Consider the following 24,930-nt stretch of genomic DNA (forward strand, 5'->3'; position numbering starts at 1 on the left):
TATATATTATTATATATTAGTTATTATATATATATATACTATATATATATATATATATATATATATATATATATATATATATATATATATATATATATATATATATATATATATATATATAATAAAAAAAAAAAAAAACAATATTTGTAATTACAACAGAAGTATATTCTGGTCTGTTATTATCTGAACTTTAATGTCTTAATTTCAAAAGAAAATCTTTAATTAAATTTTCACTCTTCATTACTCTGTGTTACATGATTATCTTGCATTCTGATTTCTCCTTTGTTATATTTTTTTCATTTAGCACAATAAAAATGTTCTACCAGTTACATACACAAACTATAGAAACTAACAGGCTGGAAAATAGAATAAAAATCTCCTATTTTCTCAATTTGCTTATTAATAAAGTTGTCCAACTTTAAAACCAGGCTCCTCCCATCGTTTTGTAGCTTTAGTGTATTTTCTAACCCACATGCTGCATATTTTATAATCATGTTTCTAACCAATAGAAAGGTCAAAATTAAGTGTACTGCACTCTTATGTTCAGTAATTTATTTTTTGCTGTGAAAGTTTCATAGTTTGCAAGAAAAAGTTTGTGTTTAGTTCAGTTAGAAAGCCAGGGAAATTATATATAGTAGTTTTGAACGTTATTTTCTTGTGCCTGATATTTTTTTGTCTTCTAAAATTCATATTTGAAAGCTGTATGACAGCCATCAATGTGTGAAAAAAGTAGTCTTTTTTTGAAGAACATTCCTGATTACGAATAGGCATTTAGTTAAGGTAAGTGATAAATTTCCTGTTTTATATATATATTTTTTATTTGTAATTTGTAGTAAAAAATAACTAAAATGTAAAAATTATATATTATTAGGTTAGATAAGAAAACTTAAAGTTAAATACAATCATTTATAGTGATCATTTCTCAATGGACACATGCAATGCATGTGTTTTTGATGAAGCATGGTGTGATCTGATACTTTGTTTACCCTAAGCTCCCTGTATTCCTACTGGTTGGTATACTTGTTATTATGATACTGAGCATGGTTTAACCCTATTGAGACATATTGGGGTCAGTGGGCATGTCATCACGTTTGTAGATTTATATTCAACATTTTATTTAAACGTTATTTTATAAACGTATGTCAATAAGTTTTTAATCAATTGAAAGCTATATATTTATTCTACATAAATCTATCAGTCTTCCTAAGATATTTTTGACAGAAAATGCTATTATATCATTGGAAAATTTGAAGTATTGCTATCAAGGCTATTTCGTGAATAGAAATTATAGTTTTTTAGACCCAAATACAATTTAGTTAGGAAGCCTGATAAATTACAGTGGATTTTTGGGGTATTGATATAGTAATTTACAATTGTTTTGTATTCCAAAATGCTTATATAAAGTCTACAAAAATGATTATTTTTCCATCTCCACGTGAATTTAGAAGAGGATTAGCAAGTATGGCTCATGAGAGCAAACAAGAACTTTGTAATATCGTAAGTAGTAGAGATCATTGTTTTCTAAATATTTTTTATTTACTGTTTTATGTTTGAAGAAAAATAACTCACATTCAAGTATTTATTGGAAAACATTAGTTCTATATATATACACACACACGCACATATTTATGGTAGCCAATATGTTACTGTATTTTACAAGGTAGGAACTTGTGTTATTTTCCTACTCATTTACATTGAGGTAGAATAAAAACATTATACAAAACTAAAGACTTGGTGATTCAGGAACAGTTTATTTATGTAATTTGTGAAAGTCTAAGAAATAAATTTATCACTGATCAACTAATCTTAACACATGAAAAGGAACATCTTTACATAAACTCCCAGTTGAACTTGCAGTTTGCTGGTGAATAATTTGTTTCTCAAGTTACAATCAAGAAGGCTCAGCCAAGAATACTAGCCCAATCAAAACATGCCATATTTATATTACTGGAAACTACACATTTATTGGTTATTGTGTAAGCATGGTAATTTAGGAAACAGGATGTCTGTAAGCATTTACACACACACACACATTTACACCTATACTAACACTAAATCCCAACCACCAAGTAAGATAACTAGCAAATTTATTGGATAGGATACAACTTTATACTTTGTATAGAGCCATATCATAAATATTTTGTCTCACTTTTATAAAGTCCTTTGGATAATTCTTGTTGCAACCACTGTGTTCTTAGAGCAGCGACCCAAAGAACAACTGTAGGATACTTCCGCTTTTTGATTTATTGGATTGGCCAAAGTTTCTACAAAGCCATAATCATTTTATAATACTTTAGACAATGGTTTTTTGTAATCATTATACTGTAAACAAGTTGATATATCCTTTCCCAATGTGTTTTCAAAGCAGGGAAAATTCTGAGAATTGTGCTGCATGAACTTATTTGATATTAACTGTGTCAAAAATACGGTAACACCTAAACAGCACTGGTGATTCATTCCTTTACATTCAGCAGGTTTCTCCTTCAGCCACTAACAGTTTAATAACACTATGAAATAGGTGTAAAAAGATTAGGAGAAACTCTCATGAGATTTACTTGGAACTTTACTGTCCGTACTGAAAAGAACAGAGTACTATTCATTTTGTTTCTTCTAATTTCTAACTGATCTACTGGCAATAAAATAACTACAGAAAATAAGTGTGAAAAGGTGAGAGTGTAAACTCTGACCATAAGTACTTTGAAATTTTATATTCACTACTAACAATACTATACATTTTATTTTGCAACCTTTATTTTTGTTATATTTTGATTACTTACCCACAACCTAGAGAAATAAGTATAATGTTACAGTACAAAAAATGACAAAGAAAATAAAAATGTTTGATATTTAATAATGTATTTTTTAATTTTCATTTGTTTTAACTGTTTATTATTATAAAAGTAACTAAAATCATAAAAATAGAACGTTGTTAAATAAGATAATCAAAGAAAATAATAAAACACCTTCATGGGATATATGTGCCAAAAACCTCTGCATTATGCTGTTTGATAGGTTCATGTCGATGCACGTGTGCCATGTAATTTTCAACTTCTGTCAGGGTATTTTTAGTCAGACACGGTTCAAAGGTCGATAAAACAAAAATTTATAAATATAAATAGATTTATGCTGTAAAGAGATTTAAGCTATTTAGAATAAACATTTGTGGTCTATTACAATTTTCAGTTATTCTAAAACAAAAAAAAGGTAATTTAGATTTATTTCCTAATATTTATGATGGTTACAAGGTCAGTCAAATTGATCAACACCATATAGAGTTCATATTGATAAAATAACAGATAAAGTATAAAGTTTTATTTTAAAAAACATTTGATTATCTAGAAGGATATAGAAATTATGCAAATGAAACTTGACAAATTTCAGATAAAGAAAAGTATTTTTAATCTTAAAATGAAAATTACTTCGTATATTGGATACTCAACATTCTGAAAGAAAAAATTCATGAGCAAATCTTTAATAAAAAATATATTAAAACATAATTTAAAAACCAGATATTTTGTGTATGAAATCCTTGTAATGTTTACTAATAATCTGCAACATTTTGTAAAGACTTGCATACACATTCAAAAATTATAGTACAGTTACTCTCATACATACTTTCCTGGTTACGAGCTGGGTGGAATCCACCCAGCCAGTAATGAAAAGGTTAAAGGACAGTAAGTAAAGCAATAAAATTTAAAGAAAACAGATGTGAAAAGCCTGAGGCTGTTACAAGTATATATTTGTAATTGCCTATTACAATCTTCAGTCATTCTAGAAAAAAATAAAATATATTTTTGATTTTATTTCATATCTTTCAATATTTCATTTTACTGTCCATTTATTATTTTACTCTGGTTAATGTTTTGGTAAAGAAAATAAGAGATAAATGATAAAGTAATACTGAGAAAAACTTTTGATACTGATTTAATTAGTTTTAGAGGCAATACAAATTAAATATGACAACTAAGATGAAAAGAAGTATTTTTATTCTTAGCATGAAAATTAGTGGCATGCAGTGGATTTTCAAGTAAGTCATGCATTAATAACTTATTAATGTAATGTACCTCCAGAATAAAATGAAAACATACATAGAACAGATTTATTCACCCTATTTGTAGATGAAAAAAAAAACAAATCGCAAAAATAAGCGAAGCATAGCATGCAACATGTACGTTGTTGATATTATTGATATTAACATCTATGCATGCACTAGCTGTCATGCTGTTTTAATGCAGCATGACTTGCAGGATTTTACTAACAGGTGGTGGTGATGCTACTTCAGAAAGCAGAATACTACTGGAAGTGCAAGGTGAGGCATGAAGAATTTACATAGCATGACATGTTTGAGACTAGATATGTTTTATGATTGGTCATGTAGTGCATGACCTTGCGTGCCCTGAATACATGCCATTGAGGAAAATTACTTTTCACTCAGATTGACTCAATAAAGGCTTCATAAATACAAAAAAGCCTTTATTATTTATTTCTATGTACAATAGACTTGCAATGTTTTGTAAAAGCTTGCCAAATTTCATGAAAATACATGTAATATATTCAGAGTTGTAGTACTTATATTTTCATAGTTGTTCAAGTTGACTAATTTTTATGCATAGGAATAGTGCCAAGTTTATTAGGCCATTAACTGCAGATGACGGATATATAACTATAACTCTATGCGAATTACGATAATTACCATTTTATTGTGATTGATGGCATCTCAGTTTTATCTGTGAGTCAGAAAATGGCAACTGAGCTGCTCCAGCAGCAGTTAATGGGTTAACATACATTGATGATAAAATTGTTTAATTGAATTTTAAATGTAATTATGTAAAATTCATGACATGCACACTTTGACCTGACCTGAATGCATAGGGTTAATTACTCATTTACTTAGGAGATATAGTAAAAAGGGTGGCTTAAATGTAATAGAAATAAACTTTGGTATTTTAAAAATAAATGCAGAAATATCACAGTATATTGCTGAATTGCCACTTTCATTATGAGTCTAATTATACAACTCTATAAACAAATTTACAGTGAGACTCCTTACAGTCAATAAGTTTCTTAGGAATCCAAATACAAAGGTTGATTATGATATATTAAAATGATATTAGAGCCTCTCTACCTTGTTGTGGTCCATGTTATGTCCAGCCTTGCTTTATCTGATCACCATGCATAGAGCCTATTATTGTAAAAGGCTTTAGACATAAGACTGTCGTGCTCAAAATACACCACTTCTACTTGCTAATTTTTATAATCCATCTAATTTATGGAGGTGATGGTTTCTTGATGCACATTTCAAAAATCAAATGCTCCAGCTGCTTGAGTATGTCACAGTTGAATAAGAGATATGATTGGAAGCATTATCCTTGTGAACCCACACCCTGTTCACCTTACTTCCAAATGGAGCTTCTTCTTGATTTTGATTCTCACCTGTTACAAAACATCACACTTTGTTTACAGTGGCTGGGGTATAACTTTTTGCAGATCTTTCTGGATGGTTTAGGTTCCCCAGGTTAATCCATATTGCTGTTTTCTAATGCCATTAAGTACAAGGGATATCCCCTTTTTGAAAATTATAAATCCATCATCTGAACTTATCTTTTAGGAACTAAGTGTATGTTTAGTTTGTGTCAGAAAAGACTGTAACATACCTTTCCCCAGAAAGATCAGTTTTTAGTGGCATCACATCATCTATGAAATGCTAAACTGCAACTTTTTACAAGCTGTGATTGTCATTTGTCTTGCTGATTTCCTTATTCAAAATTATTTTAATGTAACATTCTGAAACCTCTGTAAAGCCATAATCATTCTTCTACATACATTCTTCTTTGTATTTATATATGAAGCTCAATAACCTATTGACTGCAGCTGCTTTAAATGAGCATGGAAATTTTGCAAGCCATACACTGTATATGCTGGAGGCAGACTGAACCTTGTACGGAGAATCAACAGTCAGTGGGTTAATCTTTATTTATGTTTGCTATGTATATTTTGTGATAATTCATTCCAGTCACTCTAGCTCTGCTTATTTTTCTTATGTATACTCTGTAAATGATAATATGCTAGAATTACTTTTCGTGCTTTCCTATTTTCTCTTACTACTATATGTTTTAGCAGTACTGTCTAACTTTCATTTATAGTTGAAACTTTCACAGGTACTGTCTCCCATTCTGACTCAATACTCGTACATGTAGCTGTGTATATTTATATGCTTCATTCATCAACTTCAACTGACTAAATTGCTGGATTATTGGCTTCTGCATGAAAGGACTAACTAGTGATTTCTGGAGGATTAACTTTATCAGAGGTTACAACTTATGTATATCTAAATATTCAGTTAACTCTGGGTTTGGTTGTTCATCAATGAAGTCTAGGACTTACCTGTCACATGAACACCTAAAGTATTTCTCTATTAAAATTTATCTTGCTTAGGCTTGTATTATCCTTGTAATCATCTACTGCATGATAGGTTATTGTGATTTCTAGGCTCATTGCATACAGGTGATAGTATTATTAAATATAACACAAAAATACAAAAACTGTAACCCAAGGACAAACTGATTTTGTGAACCTACATGTATTCCTTATAACATGAAGTATTTCTGAATATGATGTTCATGACCACAGCAGTTTAGTTACCAAAGAACATCCATTTTCCAGCTTGCTTGGATTGCTGCATTAATATCCATGTGTTCTTTTGTCTTGACCATTTTCTTAACAGGAGTGATGAAGCAGCTTTCTTCACTCGGTGCATGTATAATTTTTATATAAATATTACTGATGCACATACCTAGACAAAACAAGTGCTTTATTTCTATGTATAGCTATTTATATTAATCAAATGTTCAGTTTACATATTTGAGTAAGGAAGTACATATAATATAATAATAGGTAGGCAAACAACAATTTATAAGCATAGGGAAAAGTTTTATTGATGGTGGAATGTACCACATGTTTGACAGGACATTGGTTTATCTTCTTCAGGTATGATCAGTACTAAGCAATATTTGGTTTATATCTCATTGCAAAGACAAAAGACACAGGGATTAAACATGATAGAAATGGAGTAAGCAGGTGACATGATACAGGTGGACGTCAAGTTTGGTCAGGTGTATCAATGATGAATAGATCTTGCCCAATACGGCTGATGCTGCAAGGGCCATTATCACAGCTTAGTGAGAGATCATTTGCCTTGATGATTTCTTTAGTTTATAAACAGTATCTTTCTTTTTTAGTCGTGGGTTGATGTAGAAGAAGAAGAATTTCATCTCAAAGTATTTTGTGACCTGTTTTATATTGATGATATGTTAAACCAGATATCTGGAATTCACCTCTGTGTATGTGACCTTGATTTCTTTGCATCTTATTTGTCTTATATATTTCTTTCCATATTCACATGGGATACTGTATATGCCTTGTTTTTGTTCTTTTAATAGGGATTCCTTCGGGTTAGGTAGTAATGTGCTATTTTTATGTGAAGGTTTGAATACAGTTTTTACATCAATGCTCAAATTATTAAAAAGGCTAGTAATCTAGTTAGCAATTTCTGGCACAAAAGGGAGTGAAACAAATTTATGTTTTGTGTTGTTGATAGGTGAAAGGTTAGAGTTAACATATTTTTCAAAGTTTTGAAGTTTGATACAAGCTTTATCTATGATATTGGGGTGAAACCTCTAGATAGTGCTATGTTGTTTAGGTAACATATGTTTCAAAGTTTTGAAGTTTGATACAAGCTTTATCTATGATATTGTGGTGAAACCTCTAGATAGTGCTATGTTGTTTAGGTAGTTCAATTCAATAAGTAAGTCTTCTTTGTGCATGCAAAGTTGTGTAGCACAATTTATGTAGGTGAAGTAGGAGGATATTTTTCATGATAGGTGATGATTAGATCTTGTGTGGTGGCATGGTGATGGAATGGGGTTTCCTGTATATAAATATATATATATATATTGGTGGTAACTTTATTATTTTCCCTTTTTACATTCACATCTAAAAAGGGAACACAATTGTTGGATTCTATTTCATGTGTTAAAACTGATTTTGGGTCTTAACCCTTTGACTGCGATCAACTTACATTGTAAGTAGGTATGTGACTTTCATGAAAGTTCTTTAGAAAAATGAAACTAGTTGATGGAATAGTTTTAAGTTTGACTTGAATGGTCCTAAGATTATGTACTTTTAGAAAAATAAAATGTTTAATTTTGACTTTTTCTACTATTTATAATAAAACATTCATTATTTAATCTGAATAGTTCACATGCAATGTGATTTTTATTTTGAGTATAAAAATACTATTTCTTATCTCACAGTTTCACATTTCATTTGCATAATCTTTAGAACCTCCTAAATGAATATCAAAAGTTTTTTAAGGTAAATGTTTATATTTTGTTTTCCAATTTTCTCTATTATATCATTAACTCCAGATATCATCTTTAACATACAGTGCAATAAAATGTTTAAAATTATGAAATGTAAGTAAGTTCATACCTTTTGAATTTTTAAAGAATAGTTCAAATATTTCTTTTTGTCATATGCATAATTTCACATCTTTATCTTTTCACTTGTAGTTTATTTTTAACTTTCCTTTCCAATTCTTTGTCTTTTATTCATTGTCCCAAGATCCCCAACATGTCCCATGTGGTGCTCTATTGTTTATTATTGGACAAGTCTGGGTGAGTCTCATGCACAAATTCCAAACACTTATGCTTGCACACACAAATGATGCCATCTTGCTTAGACATTTTGGTAAGCCAAACTACAACAGGTTAAACATATAAAAATCATAAACATTTCAAATATGCACTTTAAAACATAAATAAATACATAATTAATTAAGATATAAATGTAAAACTTAAATGCAATCTAACTGTTTAGCAAACTAATACATATAAGATGAGAAACATTTGCCAAACATTATATACACCTCAAAAGAACAATGGACTAGGCATATTTTCTATTTCATACTACCGATCTGTACACAGGTAGAGGTTTCTTCAGGATATAACTGAATGGTGTGAAATCTGCTCTTTCTATTGGTTATAAACATGCCATTAACTTCAAAGTGTCGCTTGACAACATGGCTTTGACTTTACAAGTGGGCGTGGCTGACTTTAAACTTAGAAATATTAGAATGTTGTTTCACACCAGGAGAAATTCTTGGAAGTTTCCCTCCCAGCTAATGAGAGACAGCTGGAACTGTACTTTAACTGTCTGTACTGACAGTCTATATTAGGAACATGTAGTTTCTTGTCTAAGACCTCTTAAACTTGAGAATTTTAACCACAGTGGATCACGTGACAGCCAATACTGCAGTTTTAATTGTTGTTTCAGATATTTGTTTTTAGAATAAAGGAATAAAATTTAGATAATATAAAACTTATAAAGTACTTGATAATAGTAAGTTCATTCAAATATGTTTATAGAAAAGTGGTTTCATTCAATTTGGAATTTAACTCATAACATGCGCAGAAAGGGGTTTAAATGTTCATCGAGTTCAAAGGCTTATTAGCCTATTGATACTAGAGTAAGGAAGCACATTATGCTAATATAATAATAGGAAAACAATGATTTTTAAGCACAAGGAAACATTTTGTTGATGATGGCAAGATCTATTTAATGTTCATACATTTGACCAGACTTGACCTCTAACTATATCCTGCCACCTGCTGACTTCATTTCTGTCACATTTAATCCCTGTGTGCTTTATCTTTGTGACAATATATAAACTTTATATTGCTTAGTACTGATCATACCTGCAGAAGACAGACCAATGTTTTGTCGAAACATGTGGTATGTTCCACCATCAATAAAACTTTTCCTTATGCTTATAAGTCACTGTTTGTCTACCTATCATTAGAGTTTACATGTGTTAGCAACCACTTCTTTAATACAAGGTTTCTATCTAAAACCTCATTGTTTGAATGGGATACCCTCCCAAAAGAGAGCCATGGGTCCAAAGGGCCAATTCCTGCTTCATACCTGATTGACAGTGCATACAGATGCATGGTAGACCAGAAGTAAGTTTGCATGTGTATATATATATATATATATGATCAAGTGAAATAAAAGTCCTTTTTTATGAATGCAAAAGAAAAGTTATTTTTAATTATGTAATGGTTTGATATTATTTACTAATAATTTTGGTGATGTAATTTCCTAGGCCTGCAATTTGGAACAACAGATGTACAAGTATATAAGCAATTTTGAGTCTGCTTCATCTCTAGATGCTTCACTACGTAATTCCTCTCAAGATAGACAAAGGATTTTATCATTTCTTGGTAGAAACAAAATTGAGAAAAAGAAAAATACAAGGCCTAATTCAGAAAACTCTACATTTTTCTGTGAGAACTGTGCAAGTGATGAGGAGGAAAGCATGGTCAGTAGCAATGATAAGTTAAAAAGTAAGTAATTTTTTTTAGCTGTAAAATGTAAAAAAAAAAAATTGTTTAATTTTATTTATATCAGCCTTGCAGTATATATTTTTTATTTCTAACAGCAACTTTGAAGTCAAGAACTTAACAGGATTAACATAGATTCAATTCCAATGTCTTGCTTTCATTTTTCTATAATTCAGACCCATTGCAATAGGGAACTATCAGACAAACCTATTTGAAAGTGATTTGTAAGCATGTCAACTTGTCACTTTTTTATAAGGGCTTCATCTTTCTTTTTATTTTTTTGTACCAATTGAAAGAGGAGACTGTGTATGAATAGACAATTATCACCATATTTATAGAGAAGAAAACATGTATAAAAGAAAAACTCAATGAAGTTTTTTCTGATACAAAAACTTATTTTCTTTCATATAATAGCTTTTCTCGATTAATGCTGCCCTCTGTATGCTCAATTTTTTTTTGCTTGCCACTAGCCTTGATATGCCTACCCACATGTATTTAACATGATACAGCTGGGCTGTAACATGCAAAAAACATGTGACAACCTTCCACCAATAGAAGCAGGACACACTCTCCTGGCAGATCTGTCTTTCGCTGGATTACAGAGTTTAACCTCACTTCTTAATTTGGCACTCGATTAGACGTATTGCTCGCTGTGCTCTGAGTTTTCAAATTTTGTGAAATTTTTGTTACTTTTGTACTTCATTTTTGAACTTTCATGTACAACTTTGATAATCTAACACCTGTTCGGTATGAATTGAATTTCTTTCTTCCATTGGAAGATGGAGTTTTTCATGCAGGCTGGGGGATCTTCGGACCCTTACCCTGGGGACACTGGACAGGAGGTTGAGGACTTGGACAGCCTTTTCTCCTCCTTCCTTTGCCATACAGTTTCATTCAGTGGCTGTTGATGCACCTATACCTTCATTAGATTTTCTGGACTTAGTAACACAGGTTTGTTGCGTTTTGTCCTTATCCCCCAGTGTCATATGACCCACCTCCTTCCTTGTTAAATGACACACTTGCTTCCAAAATTTTATTTTCCCCCCCTCTCTCCCAATATTAAGATCCATGCTTAGCATTTTGCTGACCAATTACTTTTGGAGATAAGCATGCTGCATCCCCCCTTGCTCTTCTGAGGCTCATGCGTTGACCTATCATCAGGCTTTGAATCCTTTTTTGGATTCTCAACAGTTGGATTCTTTAATCCCAGTTTGGGGTTTGACCCTGATACCTCAGTTCATTTCTACCAGGCACAGTTCTCCCACCTTCATTTAACCTTAACCTCCCTCCTTTGCTACCTCTCTTCCATTCCCTTTTGTCTGAGGCTATCCATTGTTCTGCTGAGGAGTCTTTGAGGGGTGCCTGTTCCTTATTGTTGTCTACGTTGGCACATTTATCTTCCTCATCCCTGTTCATTCACACTTGGTTCCTGTGTTGTTGGGATCTTTTGGAAGAGATGCCGTTCTGACATGGGTATGTTTGCCCCCACCATCTTTAAAAGACTTATGCATGGCACCCTTTTTGAATCAGTCCATTTTTGGGACTCCCTGGAGTCTTGTGTGGAATCAGCTCTTCTACATTTTTTCATATTCTCCCTTGCCACTTGCTTGTTTCAATTCTCTCCTGCTCCTGTATTTGTATCCCATACCTTCTCTTCTGCTCAGGTTACAGAGGCAAATCATTTTAGTATTCATCGACAACCCGTCTGATGCCAGTGGTATTGGAGACTATCTGTTTGGTACAGGACTGTTCAATTTTGTCCACGTTTATGACAAATTTTTGGGTTATACTAGTTTTAACAGAAGGATTCTTCCTTTTTTTCCACACATCTCCTCTGTTATTTTCTTTCCCAGTTCTCTTCCCTCTTTCTGAGGTGGTTCAGTACCTTCTTTCCAAAGGGTTCTATTCCTGGTTGTTTATTGTCCCCAAAAAGACAGAGGACTTGTGGCTGATCATTGACACTACATAGACCTTTCTTGATTCACCATGGAGTTGAAATTATCTCTTTGGTGGGCATTTACTTCAGGTTTGTGTATGGTGAAGGTTGAGGTGTCTGATGTGTACTTCCACATCCCCATATCCTTAGCTTCCCATCAGTTCCTTCGGTTTGTTCGTGAAGGCCAGGTCTACCAATTCAGGGCTCTTCCATTCAGACAGGCTTCAGCTCTTCATGTTTTTTGTCGGGTGGTCAAGGTTTCCACTAAGTGACTCCATCCTATCTTCTTCTCGCTCCATCGTTAGCAGTTTCTTTCTAACACACTAAGTTTCTTCTCGGAGAAGCTGCATGGGTGGTTTGGCTGATCAAGTTAGAGAAGTCTTATCTGATGCCAACACAATATTATGTTCATCTTGGGGTCCTTTTCAATTGAAAGAGATTCAGTTGTGCTCAACCTTCTCTAGTTTGACTATGGTCTATGGAGCTGGCAGTTTATAAAGCACAATCTTCTACTCTACCCATGTGTGAGGTTTTATTGCTTTTGAGGACTTGGGCATCATTTGGAAGCCTTTATGCCACTGGGTCAGGTCGACATGAAGGCTCTTTAGTGGGCGTTACAAGATCAGTGGGACCTCACCAGGGATCCCCTGGATTCCTCTATCAAATTTTTCAAGATGCCTTTCTGACAGGTAGTGGAGCATATCTGGATTCATGAGAGACTTCAGGTCAGTGGTTCAGTGCAAGTTTCACATCAATCTCCTGATACTTTTGCTGTTCGTCGAGCTTTGGATCATTTCCATCTGTTTCTTAGGGCAAGTCTGTCATACATTCTGACAACTCATCTGTGGTCACTTACATCACCAACACAGGGTACCTGTTCTCAGTTCCTTTGTTTTCAAACATTGGATATTATGTTCTGGGCTCATAGCCAGCAAGCTCACCTGTAGGCTTGTCATATTCCAGGTGGTCTCAAACTTGTCGCAGATTAGTTATCTTGACCCGACAGGATTCTTTCCACAAAGTATTCCCTTGATTCACAGATCTTCCAGTGGCTGTGCTCTTGGTTAGGTACACCCCAGTTGGATGCATTTGCCACCCATTGGACCACCAAATCCCCTCTCTTTTGGTCACCAGTTTCACATCCTTCACCATTGTAAGTAGATGCTTTTAGCCTGGATTGAAAGGACCATTACATTTATGCCTATCCTCCTATCTATTTATGTCCCAGAATCTTATCCATCATTCAAACCACTCAGTGTTGAGTCCTTCTGGTGGCACCATTCTGGCCTGCTCAGAATTGGTTCCTGTTACTACAACCTCTACAGTTGTTGTCACCTTTATCTTTTCCACCCTCCCTGTCTCTCCTTCATCAATCTCATGCATCCCTGTTTCATCCATCTGTTCCCACACTCCAGCTTTATGTGTGGCTTTCGTCCAGTCTCTTGCAAGAAGGACTGGTCTTTCCACATGGGTGCCATCCCTTATATCCTGTTCAGTCCGTCCTTCCTCATTATCTGTGTATCAGCACAAATGGTGTGTTTTAAGCTATTGATTGTTCTGTTGTAGTCTCCTTCTCACCTCAATAACTCTCACCTTTCCAATTTTTTCACATGGTTGTTTGACAATGATTTTTCTATGTTGACCATTGCAGGCTACTGGACAGCCTAGTCCTCTATCATATTTTTCATCTCCTTTTTATTTTGTTCCTTTCATATCCTCCAACCTCTCCACCACTCTTCTTTACCAGATTAGAATCTGAATGTCTTACCTTCGCTGTCCCTTCCCCATTTGAGCCTTTAGTTGGTTGTTCTCTCTACCACCTTTCCTTAAAACCTATTTCCTCCTTTTTTTAGCCTGTGGGTGTTCTCGGTCAGATGTGTTCCCCATCAGTTTTACACATTCTCTACCCTGATAGGGCCTTCCTTCTCAAAACCTCAGCAGCTTGTGAGGGTAATTTTGCTTTCACCCCTATTTCTCTACCCTCTATTTCCAAACCTGCCAGCTCTTACAATTTTGGTGTAATTGTTTTGATCATTTTATGCCTGTATGTATGAATTGTTGTTATTTTACAATTTTATGTGAAATTCTGGAATGTTTTCACCAACCTTTCTTCTACTAATAATTTACTGTTCTACACTTTGCATCTCAATCTTACAAATGCTTGAAATAGTCTATTTAAAAAGTGTGTAAGTAGTAAGCATCTAGGGTGTGCTGATCATTTTTTGAGAGGGAAGTGGCAGAAAATCAAGGTTCTGCTTCATTCCAAATGAAAAGTTTGTAGTGAGTAGAAGTTTAGTCATTAGTATTCCAAAAAAATTTCAATGATATTCTATTATCCTCAAAGGATATGAATTATACAAGATGTACAATTTGTGTTTGTGATTTCTCCATTGTTCATGGAGGTGAAAATGACATCAAAAACATCTCAAAACTACTAAACACCAGCAAAATTGTTTGAGGGCATCTGGAATTAATAAACTAGATTCAATTTTCATATTGCATAGATTAAATAAAAAAAAACAATTCATGTGGAAATGCAACTTTACATGAGGTCCATGTGAGGTCTGCAGGTGTAGATGGTGTTGTACTCTCCTCCTACTGAGGATCTGATGCACAGTTCCAGATGCTGTTTGGTTTTGGACTGGATGAATCCACCAATAAAAAGACAGTTCACCCTTCAGACTGGGAACCCTCCTTCCTACCACCTCCTGGATGTCAATTCCTTGGTGACTGGTTGGAGCTCAACCAGCCAACATAAATCCTCCCATATCAGTGGACTGGGACCCTCCTCCTACCACGCACTGGACAATACTTTCCCAGTGCTGCATGGTTTTAGATTAGGTTGACCCTCCACATTGCATTCCACCTTCCTACTGTTGTCCGGGTTGTCGGTTTCTGAGATACAGGAGTTGATTGTGTTTGGTATGCACACATTATGACATGGGTTCCTGGAATGGAAGTGTTTCTTCCCTTCTGATTCCTGAGTCTGAGGTGAAGTTGGTAGAGGACCTCCCACTACTGTGGGCTGGATGTTATAAATTAGTTATAAATAATATAGTTTTAAATGCCAGAGAGAACTATTGGCAAGTTCTGAAAGAGAGGATGAGACAGGTGGGTATGGAAAGAGGGGTCTGATTTTCTGCTTTATAGCTCTGTAACTAAATAAGATAGAAGGCTGTGTAAATTATGCTCTACCTAAGTGATGAAAACATTATAATGAGTAATTTACATTAATTTCATACTTTTTGGAGGGGTGGTAAAGAAATTAGAGAAGAGGGGAAGACAGATAACAAACAACACAATTCTCATACTAGGGGAGATTGAGAATTTTTTAAAAATATTTCCTTATAAAGTTAAGAACTTAAAACTTATACAATACAAAACTTTGATTTATTATCCATGTTCTGATTCTGAGTTTATTCATAATATTAAAAGAACTTATCTGTGTGTGTGACTGCCATAGCTCCAAGAGAAAAGGCTTAGAGACCTGAAAATCTGCATGTATACTAAGGGGATTCTGAGGGGAGTGCACCTAGATATTATTTAGATTTGACTCAAAAACATTTTGATTAATTTCTTGCCCTATAGCTCTTAAGCCCCATAATTCTGCTTCCTGAAGGTCTACAGGAAAAGATTCATATTTTTACTCTAATTCTCACTTACTGAATGAACAGTTTGTGGAGGTTTTCTGCTCAATACTGTTGAAAAATAACAAAATTGGGAAAAAATGGACATATTTTACCAAAAATCTACAAAATTCAATAGGTTATGGGGCCAAACATTTCTTAGCCAGTCAAAGGCAACAGGGAGGGAAACATAGGTATCAGGACACATGAAACAGACCCTCAAAATATTAGAAAAGGTTTAAATAAATAAAGTTCAGGAAATGACATCAAACAAAACAGTTAGCTCTCTCGACATGGACTTGGTCAATTTGACTGACCACATGACCTCTTTGTACTCGTTTAAAGTCTTTATAGATTTAATATATCTAACTTACAATATAATATACATCTTCACAAAATTTGGCAGTGTTTCAGTTCACATTATAAGTCTTTCACATACAAAGAATCATATTTTTTAGTGAAGTATTTTTAATAAACTGAAATAAAGATTTGTCCATGAATATATTGAGTATTTGTTTTGAATAGTCTGTGTGAAAAGTAATTTTCCTGTTAATATTAAAAATACTTTTCCTCATATCAAAAATCTCAGATTCCCTTTGTGTAATCCATAAAACCTCCTAAGTACATTTCAAATATTTTTTTCCAGTAAAACTTTATATTTCATCTGTTATTTTCTCTACCCTAACTCAGGACATCGTAACCACCAAAAAAGAAATCGAAATAAATCTAAATTACCCTTTTTTCTTTCTAGAATGACTTCAAATTGTAACATGAAATTACATTAGTTTATCCTAAGTAGCTTTAAGCTCGTAACAGTATACATCTACTTATAATTAAAATTTGTTGTTTAATTGCCCTTTAAACCATGGCTAACTACTATATGCACCATAATAAGTTGTAACTCAATTGGGGAATGTGCAGCTCTGTTCAGCTGTCAAATTATATTACCCATGAGCTACTCCCATGTGTGCCTCATGAAACATTTTTATTATAATATTATTGCTATTTATTTTACCTAATCTAATCTTATCTAACCTAAAAAGATCTTTGTTTTTACATTTTAGTTACTTTTATAATAATAAATAAAGAATAAACATGAAAAACAAGAAATAATTTACTTACCCAATCTTCTTTTTTGTTTGATGTTGATTGTCTATTATACTTAAGCATACATATTTTATACTAATTGTAGTAGTGCATTAAATAATTTTTATTTAATTAGATAATGCATCAAAGAACATGGACTAATAACATGCCAAAAGCAGACAATTTTTCTGGCTTTCTAACTATATGACAAGAGTTGTTACACATTCATCCAAGCTAGTTGTTAACATTCCTATGGGAATGGAGCTTGTACTCTGAGTGAAATTTATGACTATCTGTACAGAACACAATGTTATACAATACATAATTTGATAGATGAAAATCTTGACTTTCCATTGGTTATAGGTAATATATAATTAAATGTAAGAGAGAACTATTAACAAATCCTGAAAAAGAGGATGTGACAGGTGGGTGTGGGAGGAGGGTTCTGATTTTATATTAATTGATAGATCTGTAACCAAACAAAATTGAAGGCTATAAAAATTATGGTCTGTTTGAGCAATGATGATTTTATAGTTAGTAATTTACGTTTAATTTCATAGTTAAAGAAGGAGTGGTGGATAAAATGGTATAAGTGCACATCAACACCATGTTTACCATATTGCTGTATGCACATATATGCATATGTATAGCACAGTGAAATTTAGTATGTAATTAGTTTGTTAAAGCACTATTAGCAAATAACTTTTTATAATGTAGTTTTCAGTGAACAGAATTACTTTGAGACATTAAAGTATAATAACAAATATCAGGTACAAGTAGCAAACACTAGTAACAAGGCTGGAAAGTTTCAGTACTAGTATTACTGTTAACAAAATAATGAGAGTTGTACTTTGTTTATTTCTAACTTGTAATATGTTTTGATATTTGTATATATATATTTCATAATATTATCATTATGTTTTCTGTAGGACTTAAATGGAGAATCAAGAAAGAGATTCCATTTGCTGATGTGGTGATTGATCTGGTACTCCTCACGATCACCGAGCCTAAAAACAAATACAATAAAGCCAAATTTGTTTTAGTACTTAAAATTCTCTTTGGACAGATTTTGAACAGGTGTGTTTCTCATTGTAATTTTTATATTATACAATTTTAAGTGCCCCCCCCCCGGTGGAACAGCGGTATGTCTGTGGACTTACAATGCTAGAATCTGGGTTTTCGATACCTGTGCTGGGCAGAGCACAGATAGCCCATTGTGTAGCTTTGTGCTTAATTAAAAACAAACAAACAATTCTAAGCAATGCTTTGGTGAAATTTATTTTTATTTTTATTCAAGAATAAGCTATTTTGAGAAGTGAGTGTAGTTAGTGGTTGTTCCATTTTTTTCTTGGTTATTTCTGTATACAAGAAGATTTTCTAGTTATCAATGAGTATCTGATAGAGGTATCGAAAATTTTAGAGAAATGGTCTTTTTTTATTTTTGGAAGCGAGAATTAGTAAAAGTGTGTCAACCTTAGGTTATTACAGCTGTACGATGTTTTAGCATTTATACTTTAACAATACTGTCAACACATGAAAATTTACAAACAGCTATTATATATTAAGATTTACTTAACAATAAAATTATACAATTAATAATATTAATTATCCAAAAATTGTTTGCATTGAATATTAAAAATTAACACTAATGGAAAGAGTAGTTGCTGAATATAATTTAATTGTAGATTTCATACTTTTGATTAGAGAGGTTTTAGATATTTTTTCATTTGATTAAATCAAGTTATTTTTGTATAATTTTAAGATTGTTTTCAGACACATGTTTAGTTTCTTTGGTTTGTTCAGGAATATGTGAAGGCCCTTGGATAATTTCTTTTTAATGTATGAAAATTATTCATTACAAAATAGGATATCAACATCAATTATTTAATTATACACAAACCAGAAATTAAGATCAAGAATGATGTTGGAAGAAATTGCTCTAAAAAGAAGAAAAATCATGGAGTCATTTATAAAACCAAAGATGTAATCAACCTTATTTAGGCTGAAATGGGGAGAGAATTGAGCTTCCGTCTTAAAGGAACAGGTTGAATGACCTTCATTTTTTAAACAAATAAAACCTCAGATAAATCTTAAGCATGTTATGTATCTGAGATTAACTTTAGAATTGGACAAAAAGAATCTGATCTAAACATAGAAAAACAGCTGACGCCTTATTAATGAAAAATGTAAAGTCTACAATTTAAGAGATATCCAGGAACTCCTCTTTACTTGTATTAATTGTTACTATTCGATGGAAGGAATTACTTTGGTGGGTCAGTGGTAAGTTTACAGACTTAAACAATAAAATTTGGTGTTTGATTGCCCATGGGGGACAGAGCACAGATAGCCTATTGTGTAGCTTTGTGCTAAAACAAACAAACTAATAAAACAACTTAAGAAATATTTTAGAGAAGTAATATTAATAATGTTTAGTTTATTGTTAAATTAATCTTATCACTTACCGTGAGACTTGTTTGTAAACTTTACTATGTTGAATATTGATGTTTCATTTCTTAAATATTGTTTATGTGTAACCTAATTGTACCATGATGAAGGTGGTTCACTTATATAAGATGAATCATTGTTGTTTGTTAAAAAAACAAAAAAAATCATTTTCCACTTTAAAGCTGTACAATACTTCATTAATCTTAATCTTTGTTTTTAATGATTATTGTTCTTTGTAGTATTTAGTATCTGTTTTGAAGTTGCAGTGCATTATTTGAGTGAAGAATAAAAGCAAACTTAACAGTAGAATAAAGAAACAAGGAGTAATGTCTCAACTTTTATGTTTAGCCTAATGTGGTACTATTGTTCTTTTACATTATGTAGTAAACTGCTTGATGGGTAAATGAGGTAGTAGAAATATTCTGTTGCCAAGTGAATCAGTATGTTTTTTTTGCAGTCAAAGCATAACTTGTCTCTTGCCTTAAGTCTTGGCTCTGCCTTTTGAGCATCTTTTTTCTATTTGGTTAACTTGATATGAAACCAGTCATTGAGTGTTTCAACTTTATTTTTTGACTTGTTTTCCTCAGAAGTGTAAATAAATGGATACATATAGTTCAATTCGTAAGACTAGAAATAAATTGTGTATTTTTTAAAACTTTCTAGTTTTTCTCTTACCAAATTTTTGTATCTATTCAGTTACAATCTGAATAACCAAATTTATTAATTATTTCAGTGCTACTTGAAGACTTTCTTTCTTTATATATGTGCATGTTCCTAGTGGGTATATTCATAGTTCTTTTCAGTATTTTAACATTAGTGACTAAAGGATTTGTCAATTACTGATGTCACCAGTCAATTTAAATTTTAGTTTTGATACAGTGAAGAAAGACCTGAGTTCTTCTCTTTTCTTACTGTATGATGATGATGGTGATAGATATCTGTCAGAAACAATGAGTGACAAAAAAAATGCATGCTAGTGTTTTTTCTGATAGTTGCTGTTAAGCCATAGCAATTAACCAATAGCAACAGCCGTAAGTTGCTTATGAAAGTATCTGAAATTTTGTTTTTTTATAAGGGCTCATGTAATATACTGCTTTACAGTGTGGGATTTAAGTTTATTATTTATATAATTTATTTTCTCTGAAAATGTTTTTTTAGAAATTAAGTATTAATGTTTTTTTTCCAGTAAATGCATTTCTGATTGGTTGATCTATTTTGTTAGTCTAGTTAAGAAAGTTAATTTGTTATTATCTCATTTTATGAGCATTGTATTTTCAGCACTTCTTTCCACGAAACAAAACTACTTATTCAATTCAACAATGCAAAGGCTCAGTTGGTTCATTACGTCAGTGTTTCTGAAGTTTCTAATCTCATTAACAAACTTTTTACGTGTTGTTATTGGCTGAAGAGTGTCAGACCAAATAGTATGAAAGTAGAAATCTTTTGGACAGAAAATAAGAAAAAAATTATGTAGTAAAGTAACTTGTAAAATCTCAATATAATTAGGTTATACTTTTAAACTTAGAGTTTAAGTAAATGTATAACTTCTGTTGTACGTGGATACTTAAGGTGACTATAAAAAACATATTCAAAATGATTAAATCTTAAATGCTACTTGATTTAGAATATCTTAAAAACTGTTACAAGAGGTGTTCATTATGCTTTTTGTCATTCTACAATGATATATCAAGTCTATTCCTAACTAAAGCTACCAGAAGCTTCAACTCTTTGTGGACATGCATTTTTATTTATATCATAAATATAATATTGTTGAAAGAGAGTCAATTTTTTAGTGGACATAGATTTATCTTAATTAAAATGTTTTTAATTGTGTACCTATTGTAATGTTGTGTGTTATTTATTATTTCAACATTATACACTAGTGCCAATAAATAATACCTAGTTAATTCTTTCTAATATGTTTTGAGTAAAAATGTTATTACTTTTATCAGTGGTAATAAAAAATGTTTTCATTATTTGATCATCAATTTATTTGATTCAAATGAGATCAATAGGCAATTACGGCAAATTTTAAAAACAAACACAATGACCATCAGTTGATCGTCTTGACGTTAGTAAATCATGAAATAAGAGATGTTCAGGTTCTCAGTAAGAAATTTGTGGCAAAACTATTTTTTCACAAAATAAACAAATGGCAACTGGTAGCAGAAACACTAGGTTGTCTCCATGCTCACCATGTGGTGTGTTTTGCTTCTTCAGTTAGAATAATATCACTAAATTCTTGTGTGTTTGAGGTTTCCAGAAAGATGCCAGAATGTAGCAGAATTACTACATCATTAAAATCAGTAAATGAAGAACAAGATAATAAATATGATAAAAAATTGAGGAAATATGATTATTTCAACAGTAGTGAAATGTACATGTACAACAGATAAGTACTGTAACAAAAACTATAGAGAAAACATTTTACACTCATCAGATAGCTTTGTGGTAGTTGACAGGAGTAATAAGAATAAAGCTCAGAAAATAAAATAATTCATTTAGTTATCTCGTAATATAACTGATTGAGTGTGCATTTTTAATATTCAGATATATAACAATTATTTTCATTTTAAGGTAGTTTTTGTTTCCTGGTTTCAAAGTATTAAGACTCTAGACTTATGTGTGGCATTAAAGATCAGTAGGGGTTATCAGATTTGAAGAACTCAACAACTAACTTGCTGTTGTCATTAATTTTTTAATCCTAATTAGTTGTAATTAATCATCTAAGAATGAAAGTGGCACTGTATATAGAATTATGTCTTGAGTAAGAAAATTTTTCAAAACATATTACTTATGCACTTCAACAGAAAACTGTTAAAACAGTAATGTTATAATAAAATGATACCTTTCTTAAAATAAGTATCTGAATAAGTAACTGAAACACTGTTTTAGTTTTCTCTTGAATTATAGTTTTTGTTAAAATGTTAACCAAAGTGATTGCTTTTTTATATATGTATAGGTGGTTAGAGAAGAAGCTATTGCAGTTTACAACTAAAGAATGGTGTGCACAATATTTACACTTTTTGCATGAGGCACTGTGGCCAAATTCAGAGAGCAAATATAAAAAAGATGATAATATTCATCAGCGATATGAAGCTATTGAAGCAATGAACTCCTTCTTTTCATGTAAGTTGATAGCAGTGATCTAGGTTAAAAGTGATTACTTGTCTTATGAATATTGATATATATTCTGTACTGATCTTGAGAAATTCAGGCAATTGATTTTATGCTTTGTATTAACTTTATAAATTAAATTTCTCAAGAAAGGTTGCTACTCCAGTTCTGATATGGTATATTACGTCTTCTCATATAAATAGCTATTCTCATTCAGTGCTGCCCTCTATATGCAAAATTGTTTTTTTTTATGCATGCCACAAGCCTTCTATCTCTCCTCCATTGGAATTGATTGATTCCAGTGTGTGTCTCATGCAAATTTTATCAGGCGTCAAATCTCCACCAATAAGAGTGCGACATACTCTCATGATGCATGTAACTCCATCTATTCAATTCTACTACCACTTTTTGTTTGGTAGTACTAGAGTTCAGACATTTTTCTTTTGGTGCTCTGCGTGTGAATCATGATTTTAGTAGTTTAATTTTCGAAGTGGGATTTCTTCATTATTATTTTTTCTTTACATTGAAGAAATCTTTTAATTTAACTTAATTCCCCAGTCTTTATTTTTTTCTCACATTTGCATATGTTACATCAAACACTTGTTTGATTTACATACTTCTACAATGAATTCTGAGGTTCATGTTCCCACTTCAGATGTTATATCTCTAGCAGTATTTTCACAGGCTGCTGGTGGGGGAGACCTGTCATTGGATTTTTCTACTATTATCTATCGTGAGATTGAACATTATATGATTAAACCTTCTTCTTCTGAACTTGCCCCACTAATCCTCCTGACCAAGCCAATCCTATTCAGGTTGATGAAGATTTGGTAGCCTTTTTACACCACCGGATTTTGCTGTGTTTTCCCTAACTTTCTCCAGAATCAACTAGGCCAAATACAGCATTTTTCGACATGATTTCACAGGTATGTTATGTTTTATCCAATTCTCATTTTTCTGTGATTCCTTATTACCTCCATGTTGGCTTGTTTGTCATCTTTGGTTCTCGCTTTACACACCTGGTATCACTATAGTTGGGATTTTCTGGGTCACAATGTGACCTTGTTCCGGGTAGTTTTGCTGCCTTTTTCTTTTCGGGATTTCTGTATTTTTTCTTTGGTGATATGTTTTCTATCATGTATTTGAGACTTTGGAATCTCGTGTGTAATCTGTGCATCAACATTTGACTCTTTCCTCTTTGGTTGCACGTTTGTTGCAGTTGGATCCACGATAAGCCCCTATTCCTTTCCCTTGTCCTTGTCTCCCTTCCAAGAGTTTTTCATCTCGTCATTTTTTCAGTGTTAATGGCCATGTTGCCAACAGTACCAGAGACTAACCAGAGGGTTCCACTCCAGTGGGAGCTTGACTACATTATATTATTTATATTATAATATTATATTTTTTCTTATTTTTCCTTTTCAAAGGCCCTTTTCCCTTTTATTAAGTCTCTCAATATGGGCTCAGTCAGTTTGACCGACCATGTGACATTTTTGTATTCGTTTAATTTTTTTATAAATTTAATACTTAGAACTCTCAATATAGTGTGTATATCTTCACGAAATTTGGCAGTCTTTCAGTTAACATTACAAGTCTTTTACATACAAAAAATTATATTTTTAGTGAAGTATTTTTAATAAAATAAAATAAAGATTTATGTATTGAATATTTGTTTTGAATAGTCCATGTGCAAAGTAATTTTCATGCTAAAATTAAAAATACTTTTCCTCATCTCAAAAATCTCAAATTTCCTTTGTGTAATCCTTGAAACCTCCTAAATGCATTTCAAACTTTTTTTTTTCTGTAAAACTATCGTTTATCTGTTATTTTCTCTACCCTATCTCAAAACGGGATCAGTCAATTCAACTGACATCATAACCACCAGAAAAAAAATCGAAATAAACCTAAATTACCCTTTTTTCTTTCTAGAATGACTTCAAATTGTAACATGAAACTACATTCATTTATGCAACGTAGCTCTAAGTTCGTAACAGTATACATTAATTTATAATTAAATTTTATTGTTTTATTACCTTTGAAACATGTCTAACTATCATCCATGCCATTATAACTTGTAAATCACACTATGGAATTACATTACCCACGTGCTGCTCGCATGAGTGCCTCGTGAACCATTTTCATTTTATTATTATTATCACTTATTTTACCTAATCTAGTCTTAAATAACTTAAAAAGATCCATATTTTTAGTTACTTTTATAATAATAAATAAAGAATAAATATGAAAAACAAGAAGTAAAGTACTTACCCAATCTTCTTTTTTCTTGCTGTTGGGTTTTTGAAGAAAGTTGACCCTCATTTTT

General features: G+C 32.1%; 1 protein-coding gene across 1 annotated transcript in view; it reads left to right on the forward strand.

Moving 5' to 3' along the window:
- The window catches only part of LOC106478201 (sorting nexin-19-like), a 76,463-nt gene that overhangs the window by 31,246 nt on the left and 20,287 nt on the right, over positions 1–24,930 (forward strand). The window contains exons 5-7 of the mRNA XM_022381759.1: positions 10,163–10,403; positions 17,978–18,125; positions 22,456–22,622. Coding sequence (XP_022237467.1) covers positions 10,163–10,403; positions 17,978–18,125; positions 22,456–22,622 — 556 coding nt within the window. The remainder of the gene's footprint in view (positions 1–10,162; positions 10,404–17,977; positions 18,126–22,455; positions 22,623–24,930) is intronic.

The sequence above is a fragment of the Limulus polyphemus genome, unplaced genomic scaffold, assembly GCF_000517525.1.
Source record: "Limulus polyphemus unplaced genomic scaffold, Limulus_polyphemus-2.1.2 Scaffold189, whole genome shotgun sequence".
NCBI lineage: Eukaryota > Metazoa > Arthropoda > Merostomata > Xiphosura > Limulidae > Limulus > Limulus polyphemus.